Source organism: Mobula birostris, chromosome 8 (genome assembly GCF_030028105.1).
Source record: "Mobula birostris isolate sMobBir1 chromosome 8, sMobBir1.hap1, whole genome shotgun sequence".
Classification (NCBI taxonomy): Eukaryota; Metazoa; Chordata; class Chondrichthyes; order Myliobatiformes; family Myliobatidae; genus Mobula; species Mobula birostris.
This window is the reverse complement of record NC_092377.1, coordinates 127,970,855-127,982,868: the sequence shown is the minus strand read 5'-3', so window position 1 is coordinate 127,982,868 and position 12,014 is coordinate 127,970,855. Positions and strand designations below refer to the sequence as shown.

Genomic DNA, 12,014 nt, shown 5'->3' with positions numbered 1-12,014 from the left:
CTCCTGCACCCACTCCAGTTGAATGACATCCTTCCTGTAGTTGGGCAACCAGAACTGCCGACAATACTCCAAGTGTGGTCTCGCCAACATCTTGTCCGGCTCATGTACTCAGTGCCCTGACAGACGAAGGGCAGCAAGTCAATCACTTTCTTCAGCTCCCTGCCTACCCATGTCACCACTTTCAGGGAACTATGTATCGCTGTTCTACAACATCCTCGAGTGCCTTGCAATTTACTGTCATCATACTGTTTAACTTCCCAAAATGCAACACCTCACACTTGTCCCAAATTCAACACCACAGAGTCAATGAACAAAAAACACACAAAGGATAGACAACTTGCGCAGAAAAACAACAAACTGAGCAAATACCCAAAATAATCCGAATAATAAAAAAAAGCATTAAAAATCGAGAACATGAGATGAAGAATCCTTGAAAATAAATCTATAGGTTGAGGGAGTAGCTCAGTGATGAGGTGAGTGAAGTTGAGTGAAGATCAACTGCCTGATGGTTGAGGAGTAATAACTGATCCTGAACCTGGTGCTCTGGGTCCTGAGGCTACAGTATTTTCTTCCATTTGTTAGCAGTAAGAGAACAGCATGGCTTGGCCCGAATGACCTAAAGCCTTCCAGCTTTTCATAATCGTTCTGTTACTATGTTTGAAATCTACTCCCAAAGTACTCCCCCTTCACTGGGTCAGAGGAAGATGAAACACAGAACACTCCCCTTCACTGGGTCAGAGGAAGATCAAACACAGGACACTCCCCTTCACTGGGTCAGAGGAAGATGAGACACAGGACACTCCCCTTCACTGGGTCAGAGGAAGATGAAACACAGGACACTCCCCTTCACTGGGTCAGAGGAAGATGAAACACAGGACATACCTCTTCACTGGGTCAGAGGAAGATCAAACACAGGAGACTCCCCTTCACTAGTCAGAGGAAGATTAAACCCAGGACACTCCCCTTCACTGGGTCAGAGGAAGATGAGACACAGGACACTCCCCTTCACTAGTCAGAGGAAGATGAAACTAGGAGACTCCCCTTCACTGGGCCAGAGGAAGATTAAACACAGGACGCTTCCCCTTCACTGGGTCAGAGAAAGATCAAACACAGGACGCTCCCCTTCACTGGGTTAGAGGAAGATGAAACACAGGACACTCCCCTTCACTGGGTCAGAGGAAGATCAAACACAGGACACTCCCCTTCACTGGGTCAGAGGAAGATCAAACACAGGACACTCCCCTTCACTGGGTCAGAGGAAGATCAAACACAGGAGACTCCCCTTCACTGGGTCAGAGGAAGATCAAACACACGACACTCCCCTTCACTGGGTCAGAGGAAGATCAAACACAGGACATACCTCTTCACTGGGTCAGAGGAAGATCAAACACAGGACATACCTCTTCACTGGGTCAGAGGAAGATCAAACACAGGACACTCCCCTTCACTGGGTCAGAGGAAGATCAAACACAGGACACTCCCCTTCACTGGGTCAGAGGAAGATCAAACACACGACACTCCCCTTCACTGGGTCAGAGGAAGATGAAACACAGGACACTCCCCTTCACTGGGTCAGAGGAAGATCAAACACAGGACATACCTCTTCACTGGGTCAGAGGAAGATGAAACACAGGACGCTCCCCTTCACTGGGTCAGAGGAAGATGAAACACAAGACACTCCCCTTCACTGGGTCAGAGGAAGATTAAACACACAACACTCCCCTTCACTGGGTCGCAGGAAGATGAAATCCAGGACACTCCCCTTCACTGGGTCAGAGGAAGATGAAACACAGGATACTCCCCTTCACTGGGTCAGAGGAAGATGAAACACAGGACACTCCCCTTCACTGGGTCAGAGGAAGATGAAACACAGGACACTCCCCTTCACTGGGTCAGAGGAAGATGAAACACAGGACACTCCCCTTCACTGGGTCAACAGGCACACTTTCCTCACCGGAGGGTTACTCGTATCAGTATTTGGCTAACTTATCTCCCCCGCTCCACTCAATCGCACACCTCGACATTGTACATCACTACTTTTCCAGGCAGCTGGAAGCCATTCCACACATCCAGACTGTATCCTCAATCCCTAATACATTACGGAATCCTTTCCCTCTCACACATCTGTAAGCTTCTCTTGGCTTTCTGTAGATTACAGGACTTAGGAGGACCGCCTTCACCCAGAGAAGTGTATACCTGGATCACTCTGCCAGACAGTGTTGGGAGCAGGGGAGCTCTCCGAAGTATCCAGGTGAGCACTTGTATCATCCAGTATGGAAGGAGCAAGTGCAGGGAGACAGATATGCAGATTCGGAGCAGGTCCCTCGATCCAACTGATTCAAGCTGACCAAGATCACCAGCTGAGCTTGTCCCTAGTCGTATTGTTTGGCCCTTATCCCTCTAAACCTGAAAGCATACACCACCAGGCTCAAGGGCAGTTTCTATCCCGCTGCTGTGAGATTATTGATTGTTTTCCTAGTACAATAAGATAGACTCTTGACCTAATTTACCTTGCAACTTACTGTCTACCTGCACTGTACTTTCTCTCTTACACTTTATTCTGCACCGTGTAATGACCTGATCTTTATGAGCAGTGTGCAAGTTTTTCCACTGCTATCTTGGTGCATGTGACAATACAGGAACATCATCCAAGCTGCACTTCTGTCTCTGCGTGAAACATCAACTGTTTACTCTTTTCCATGGATGCTGCCTTGTCTGCTGAGTTCCTCCAGCATTTTCTTTGCGTTACTTTGATTTCCAGCATCTGGAGATTTTCTCTTAATCGTGCATCACTGTCTGGTACAAGAATTGCATGGCATCCGACCACACAAGTCCCTAAAAATTACAGCAAGGACTGCTGAGGATCACCACTCTCTTCCACCCATCAGAGATAATTTTCTGGAATGCTGCGTCCACAGGTTCTAAATATTGTCAATGATCGCCTCACCACCCCATCTGTCCAACAATCTCTTTGACCCTGTACCATCAGGCAAGAGGTACCATAGCATTAGGATGAGAAACAGCTTCTTTCCCCAGGCCACAAGGCAACTGAACTCGCTGCCACCAGCCAGGTCTCATCACATATGAAACACCAGTAGCACTTTTCTGTTTGCCTTAACTGTAGCTTATTATTTGTTAATTTATTTGTGCTAATATCACTTCATGTGATGCGTGTGTGAATTATATGTACTGTGTTGTGCACCTTTGTACAGAGGACCATTGTTTCATTTGGCACTATACATGTTCAAAGTAAATTTATTTTTGAAGTACATACACGTCATCCCTGTAATTCATTTTCTTGCAGGCATTCACAGTAAATTCAAAGAAACAGCACAGAATCAACAAAAATCCACATGCACAAAAGGCAACAAATTCTACAAAAAAAATTAAACAACAACAACAAATAAGCAAAAACAAATCAAGAATATGAGATGACAAGTCGTTGGAAGTGAGTCCATCAGTTATGATGAATGAAGTTATCCCCTCTGGTTCAAGAGGGCAATCACAATAATAAAGACATTCCAATTCCCAGTCCACATCTGTTGAAGGGCTTTTTTAAAGTTATTAAGGTAACTGCCCCAAGCAGGTCCTCTTTTAGCTTCATACAGACCACCCTTGGTTAGAATATTGAATACAGGAATTGGTTACAGCTGTACAAGATGTCCGTCAGACCACACAGAGTACAGTATGCAGTTCTGGTCACCCAGCTGTAAGAAGGATGTCATGAAGTTGGAGAGGATGCAGGCAAGATTCAGCAGGACCAGAGGGCTTGAGTTATAAGGAGAAGCGAGACAGGCTGGGACTGTTTTCCCTGGGACGAAGGAGGCTGAGCGTGATCTTAAAACCATGAGGAGTGCAAATAAGGTGGCTTTTTTCCCCGCGATAGGAGAGTCTGAAACTAAAGGGTAAGGACTTGAGGCAAAGGGGTTAGATTTAAAGGGGTTCTGAGAGGGCAAGTACTTCATGCGGAGGATGGTGAGTATACGATGGGAGTGGTTGTGGCGGGTACAGTTATAATGTTTAAGAGGCACTTGAACAGGTACAGGGGACAAATGCACGCACATGGGACTATGTAAGGTAGGGAAATTAGTCAGCCTGGCCAAGTTGGGCTGAAAGACCTGCGTTGGTGTTGTACAACTATGTAAGCTAACATTATCTTAATATCTAAAAGTAATGCACACAGCCCACTCTATCAGGGGTAAAACCCTGTTCACTATTAAGAACATTAAGAACACTGTTGCAGGAAAGCAGCATCCATCATCTAGGACATCCACCACCCATGACATGCTCCCTTCTCACTCCTGACATCAGGAGAAGGGACAAGAACCTCAGGACTCACACCACCAGTCTCTTAAACTAATGGTGATAACTTTACTCAACTTCACTAGCTCTGTCAGTGGTTCCCACAACCAATGGACCCACTTTAAAAGGTTCTTCTCATGTTCCCAGTATTTATTGTTTGTTTATTTTTTTTTGCATTTGTACAGTTTGTTGCATTTTGCACACTGGTGGAACATCCAAGTTGGTTTGATTCTTCATTGGTTCTATTATGGTTATTATTCTATTATGGATTTATTGAGTATACCCACAAGAAAATGAACCTCTGGGTTATATATGGTGAGATATATGTACTTTGGCAAATTTACTTTGAGTTTTGTTCTATTGTTAGAAGATCTTGTGATTCCTTCTCAGGCACATCCTTTCCTCTGGGTACAGGAGTCTAAAACAAAAGGGCGTAGTAGGTCAAAGGTCAGAAAAAAGATTTCAAAAGACACTAAAAGAGACACACAGCAGATGCTGGAATCTGGAGCAAAATAAAACAATCTGCCGGAGGAGCTCAGTGCCTGTGGAAGCAGAGTCAGTGTTTAATGAATGACTGTGGAGAGGGGCAGGAGCTGGATCCGGAGGAGGAGAGGTGGGCAGATGGGGCCAGGAGGGGACTTGGCAAAGCCAGTGAAACTACTGGGACAGTTCTGCTGGTGAATGTCAGGGAAGAGAGGGATGTGGGAAGCGCAAGGCTAGGGTGCAGCCGGGCAGGCAGCTGTAAAGGAGAGGTCTCTAAAGTGATGGGGGGGGGGGGAAGGGGGTCACAGCCAGTGTCCAAGAGCTGCTGTCTGGCTTCTGCAGGGTAGAGGTCAGTCTGTCAGACTACCACGACAGAGAATTTAAATTCTTCCACCGTAAGACATAGAACAGTTGTTAAAATCACATATATGCACATTAGATTATTTTTGACAGGAATAGGCCATTCGACCCAACAAAGTTTACCAAATTCCTATTGATGAAGCGTGTTATTAACTATCCAGTTTAGATTTGTAAGTCTCAGAGGTAGAACTCTCGACCACACAATTAGGTAGTTTGTTCCATGTGTCCACAACTTGCTGTGTAAAGAAATGCTTCCTGACGTTAGTCTGAAATCTCCCCTAACCAGTTTCCATCTATGGCCTTGTGTCCTTGATGATGGATGAATTTTGAAGGAGCAGCTGGCATGCCTTATACCCTTAATGATTTTGAACACTACTACCATAACTCCTCTCTCACAATATGGGAAACCATATTTACTAGATATCTGTCTACTAGACTAAAAACATTTAATTCTTGACATCTTCCTACAGAGCTCATACCCTGCAGAACTGGAATGAGACTAGTCGCTCTACTCTGGACTCCCCAGTGCCCTCACATCCCTCACACAACATGGGAAACCAAAGCTGTACACAGTACTCACGGTATGGCCTCACTAATGCGTTGTACAGCTTAAGGAGAATGTCTCTGAACTCCAACTTCCCTGAGTGCGTTTTATAGCCCAACATTCTATTAGCCTTCCTAATGGCTTCTGTGTGTTGTGCAGATGTCGATAGTGACGAGTCTACCAGGACACCCAAATCCTTCTCAGCAGTGCACTTTCTAACTAACGACTTCCCTCCCCCATTGTACATTCACATCTAATATTTCTACTTCCTATATGTAATAATTTATATTTACTTACATTAAATTTCATCTGCCGTATTTATGGCCATGTCTAGATTTTCAGATTTAACTGTATTGAACGTTATTAGCCTGTCTCCCTAATTTTGTGTCATCCACAAACTTTACTAGTTTATTTGTTACATGCTTAGCCAAATTATTAATGCAAGTTAAAAACAGCAACGGCCCCAAAACTGATCCCTGCAGAACCCCACTTTTTATATCTTCTAGGTGTGAAAATGATCCTCTCACCATAACTCTTTTTCCGTTTTTGAGCCAATTCTGACCCATTCGCACACCAAACCTTGAATCCCTATCTCCTGTAATTTGATTATTAACCTCTCGTGGGGTACCTTGTCAAAAGCCTTCTGAAAGTCCCAGGAAATGATATCAACCGCCCTATTGTTATCATAAATTTTAGCTGCCGCCTCACAGAACTGCGACACATTAGTAAAGCACGATTCCCCTTTCTGAACCCGTGCTGTATGAGTCGGTGAGTCCGCACTTGGGATTTCCATGCAGTTTGGCCACCTTTTTATAAGAAACGTGTAGCTCAACTAGAAAGTGTGCAAAGAAGATTTGAGGAAGTTGCTTAAACTAGAGTTATAGGGAGATGTTGGCCAGGCTAAAACTTCATTCCTTAGAACGCATGAGGGTCAACCTAATGGAAACGTTATGAAGTGTTGATATTGTGGATAGTAACAGTCTTTACCCCAGGGTAGGGGTGTCCAAAATCAGGGGGCATAGGGAAAGGTTTAAAAAGGACCCAAGGGGCAACTTTTTCACTAGGGTGTTGAGCTGTCGGAGGAAGTGGTACACTCGCATCACTGAAAAAGCACCTGGACAGGTACAAGGAGGAGGAGAAGGGCTAGGAGGGACATGGGATTAGATGGATGAGCACTGTGGCCAGTGTGGACTGGTTGGGCCAAATGGCCTGTATGTGTTCTATGCCTCTGATGCCATCAGCACAGCACAAAGCTCGTGATATCACACAGAACTAGAAAATAGTATTTCTACCTTAAAACAATAAACCATTTCAACTCAAAAAATAGTAGACGATTGAGCCTTGTTTATCATTTCTATACTGTAGGGACACAGATATCGCCAATGTTTATTGCCTATAATAAACACCCCTCACGTCAACAAGTCAGTTAAACACACACTGTGCCATTGTTTATAAACCTCACTGGGTTCAGATAGCACATATCTTTACTTGAGAAGTTTAGTGATCCAGATGGGTTTTTACAACGATGGTTACTGAGACCAGTTTTTTTTTTAAATTCCCTTTTGGGTGGTAGGTGGGGGGCATTTGACCACACTCGGGAGTATTGTGTTCAGTTCTAGTCCTCTCAGTATAGAAAGAAAGTGGAAACTTTAGAAGGGGGTGCAGGGAGCTGCCTATATTTGCAGATGACACGAAGGTTAGTGGAATTGACAGACCATAGCTGAGTCTAGAAGTGGCAGATGGTGTTTAACCTGGAAGAGCGTGAAGTGATACACTTCAGGAGATCGAACTTGAAAGCAGAATAGAGGGCTACCATCAGGATTCTTAGTGATGTGGAGGAACAGAGGGATCTTGGGGTAAACATCTGGTGTGCTGACCATCATTAGTTGGGGAATTGAGTTCAAGAGCTGCGTGGTTTTCTATAAAACCCTGGAGTTGGAACAGTGGGTTCAGTGCAGGTTGCCTCATTATAGGAAGCTGGAAGCTTTCACAAGGGTGCAGAGGAAACTTACTGGGTATGAGAAGTTTAGGGAGTTAGGCTTTTCACTTTGGAGTGGAGGAGGAGAGGTGACTTGATAGAGGTGTAATAAATAGAGCAAACAGCCAGCACCTCTTTCCCAGGGCAGAAATGGCTAATACAAGGAGGATATGCTTTTAACATGTGATGACACTTGTTGGCTACCCCCAGCACATCTTCCGGTGTGTTGACTGTTAACGCACATGATGTGTTTCACTTACGAAATGCTGGAGGAACTCAGCAGACCAGGCATCATTAGCACCTGACCTGCGGAGTTCCTCCAGACTTTTGTGTGTTGCTTGGATTTCCAGCATTTGCAGATTTTCTCTTTTTGTGATGTATTTCACTATATATTTCAATGTACATGTGATAAAAAAAATTTGAATCTGTTTGTTGGGAAGTATAAAGGGGGGATGTCAGAGGCAGGTTTTTTTTAAATAGTGTGGCGGATGTGTAGAACATGCTGCCAGGCATGATAGTAGAGGCAGATACATTAGACTCATAGATAAGCATGTGGATAAAAGAAAAATGGAAGATTATCTAGGAGGGAAGGGTTAGATTGATTGCACAATAGTTTAAAAGGTCAGTACAACATCACAGACCAAAAGGCCTGTACCGTTCTACGTTCAATACCGATGCCACAAACAAAAAGGAAGTAGCTCAACGACTGCAGGAGATTTAGAAGTACAGGCAAAAATTCTCTTACTGTAACTATACAGGGTCCCTGTGAGACCGCATCTAGGCTGCTGTGTACGGTTTTGGTCTGTTGACCCCAGCATATACTTGCTGTAAATGTAAAGAACAGCAAAGGCTTATCAGACTGGGGCCTGGGACAGCAGGTTTGAGACACAAGGAGGGATTTAGTAAACAGGGTTTTGATGAATTAGATACTTAAGATCCATAAAGTCCGACAGCACAGAAACCTTCGGCCCATACATTCTGTGCTGACCTGATCTTCTGCCTGGTCCTACAAGTGGGCCATATCTCTCGAAACGCCTATCATTCATGTACCTAACCAAATTTACCTTCAGTGGTACAACTGAACCCACATCTACCACTTCCACTAGCAGCTCACACCAGCCTCCAAGTGTACAAGTTTCCCCTTAAATATTGCACCTTTCACCCTCAACCCATGACCCTCCAGTTCCCATCTCACCCCACGAGGGGAAAACGTCTGCAAGTATTCGCCCTATACCCACCATTTTGTGTAAGTCCACTTACAGGGTTCAACAGTCTAAATGCAGGGAAGATGTTCCCCACGTCTAGAGAGAAGAGGGCAAGTGGGTCACAGTCTAAAAATATGCAGTCGAGGGTTCAGGCCAGAGTCAGGGAGGAATTTCTCCACCCAGTTTTGGGAATCTCTTTCCAGAGGTCTTTCCAGCCTAGTGACACCTTGATACACTCCTGAGTGTTAAGGAGATAATGGTTTTGATAAAGATCAACCGTGGGCCATTCTCACCCTCCATGGGTAGTATCTACAGGGTGCTGAGCCTCAAGGAGGCAACGTCCATTGTCAAAGATCCTCACCATCCAGATCATACCATCTTCCCACAGCTCCCATCGGGCAGGAGGTACAGAAGCCTCAAGTCCCACACCACCAGGCTCAGGAACAGCTACTTTCTTTCAACCATCTGGCTCTTGAACCAAGTGACACAACCCCCACATCCCCCATCAAGCACAAGTACATTCTAAGGACACAACAAGCAACAGCAACAAACAAGCCCTTTCTCTCCCACCCATACAGACTCCAGATATCCATGTCCAGACTTCAATCTTTGGTATCAACCCCCAGACCACCAATGACAAGGGCTCATCATTAGCTAATCTGGGAGTCCATATCCAAAGATTGATGTTAAGTCTGGAAGTCAAAACACAACGGCTGAAGCCTGGAGTCTTTGAAACAACAACCTTGCATTCAACGTCAGTAAGACCAAGGAATTAGTTTCAAGTTGCTGGGTGTCAACATCGCCGACGGTCTAATCCTGTGCCCAATGTATTGATGCAGTTACAAAAACATGCGCCTATATTTCACTGGGACTTCATGTGTCACCAGACTCTAGCAAATTTCTACAGAAGTACCGAGGAGAGCACCTGGTATGAAGGCACAGGATTACAAGAGGCCTGCAGAGTGAACTCAGCCATCTCCATCTTCAAAAGGCCGCACCCGTCACCAAGAGCCCTCACCATGCCCTCTTCTCAATGCCACCATCAGGGGGGAAGAGGTACAGGAGCCCGAAGGCCCACACTCACCTCTTCAGGTTCTTCACCTCTGTTGTTAGATTTACAAATGGCCTCACTATTTAGTTCCCTCTCTGCACTGTTTAATGTTACTTACTGTAAATTACAGTAATTTATGTATTGCACAGTTACTGCAAAGCAACAAGTTTCACAACATGTAACACTAAACCTGATTCTGACTCTAACGCACACGTGGGGAGCCATGTTCCCTGTGAGACACACGCGTGGGGATGTTTTCCTACTGACAAAAGCAAGAGTTCCGATGAAGGGTCTCAGCCCTCAACCTCGACTGTTAGTTTCTTCCCACAGATGTTCCATGACCTGCCGAATTCCTCCAGCATTTTGTGTGTTACTCCCACCTCTATTCTGATTATAAATCCTGGTTTTAAGATGTCAATACCCAAATACTTGCTCATCCCAATGGCAGCTACCAGGGCCTCTTTCCTCCCTGCCTCCTCTTCCTCCACCCCTCCAGAGACTGCAGGTAAGCGGTGGAGATATTCGGGTACCCACTGTCGAGCTGATATGGTTGACAAACCGAGTTCACACACGGGTTTCAAGTGACGCCATGCACCACTCACTGCATTTCGAGATGAAAACGCTAGTAGTTACCTCTGCTGCTCCAACAGAGTGCTTCCGTAGTTTTTAAAACAGTAAATTTGAGTTTCATCACGCAGGCTGTTTGCAGGGAGTCATGTTAACTTATTAAGCCCATTGCTTTTTGCAAATCCAAGAGAAATAGAGCAATAAATATACTATATTTAATGTTCCTCAATTACATACTTTCTAATCCACCTTCCCTCCAACATTTAATCCTCCGCCAACATTCTCCCTACCATCAATACTTGCACAAGCCCACTACTCAGCACCTCTGCACTGCAACCGTTGCAACGTTAGATTAGCGCTGCAACCGTTGCAACGGAAACAATGCAACACTTTAAAAAGTTGCTGCATTCAATCCAGCGCCTTCAGTGCAACTCACACGCGCAAAATGGCAGTGCAATGCATTCAATGCAGCAGATCTAACGCGGAATACACCTGGCTGCAACTAATGCAGGGACAAACAACGTAAGTGCAACCGCAGGAAATCTCGAGGCGACTGCGTGCTGGATGCAATGAATGCATTACAACGGTCTCGGTACAACAGGGGCTGCAGGATTGCCGCTGCCCGCCCGCGCGCGCGCGACCAGGACAAAGGGCGCGCGCCCCAGGGTTTACCGCCACCGCGCGCGCGCGCGCCCCCGCCTCCCTCCCGCGCCACCCTGGCCCAGTCACCTCGCTGCCGCTCCCGCCAAACAGCTGCTCGAAGCGGCTGAGTCCGAGCTCCAAGCGGCCGAGTGCTGTAGATGCCGCATCTTCAGTCTCGGCTCCAGGGCTGCCGGGCCGCCGCCGTCGTCTGCGCGCCACCCAGCGCCTCCGGTCGCACGGCCTGGCCGGGAAGCGGCACCGGCCCGCTGCCTGCGCCATCTTAAACATCCAACGAACGAGCGCTGAAGGGTGGCGGGGGGATGGGAGGCGCCGCCGCGCACGGCGCATACTCCTCGCCGCGCAGCCTGACGGGTATTGTAGTCCTATTTAATCTACTACAAGTCCCGATGAGCATCATGGAAAGCCGAACGACGAATGTCCTTGATTCCTCACCACCAATGCCCCCCACTTCCTTCCCCCATATCCCTGGGGCTCTGTTGCCGGAGCACATATTCTGAGTCTCCCCAAAGGATCCAGAGGGTCGTAGTTCCCTTAGTTACTACAATTTCCGGCCAGAGTTCCTCTGGTCACTTCCCGACGCGGGGCGTACAGGATATTGTAGTTCTTGTATTACGCATGCCTTGTTCCCAAAGGTCGGCGGGAATTGTAGTTTAGTACAGTAAAACTAACTGCGCATGTGAATTACGGGATGCCTCGTCATGGTTGAGCGTCAGTGGAGCCCAGTCTTCGCTGGGAGTTGTAGTTTAAATCCGGCTGCCATCATAGCGATTGGGTGATGCAAATTACAACTCGCAAAGAAACCCTGCAGTCCATGCCGGTGGTTGTAGTTTGTGTTCACGGTGATTCGCCGACGTGGGACTA

The 12,014-nt window shown here is 46.4% G+C and overlaps 1 protein-coding gene across 1 annotated transcript in view; it reads right to left on the bottom strand.

Annotated features, from left to right (window-relative positions):
• LOC140202057 (histone-lysine N-methyltransferase 2B-like) overlaps positions 1-11,495 on the bottom strand; it is an 82,949-nt gene extending 71,454 nt beyond the window's left edge. Inside the window, exon 1 of the mRNA XM_072266913.1 lies at positions 11,220-11,495. Coding sequence (XP_072123014.1) covers positions 11,220-11,480 — 261 coding nt within the window. The 5' untranslated portion in view covers positions 11,481-11,495. The remainder of the gene's footprint in view (positions 1-11,219) is intronic.
• Between the last annotated feature and the right edge of the window lie 519 nt (positions 11,496-12,014).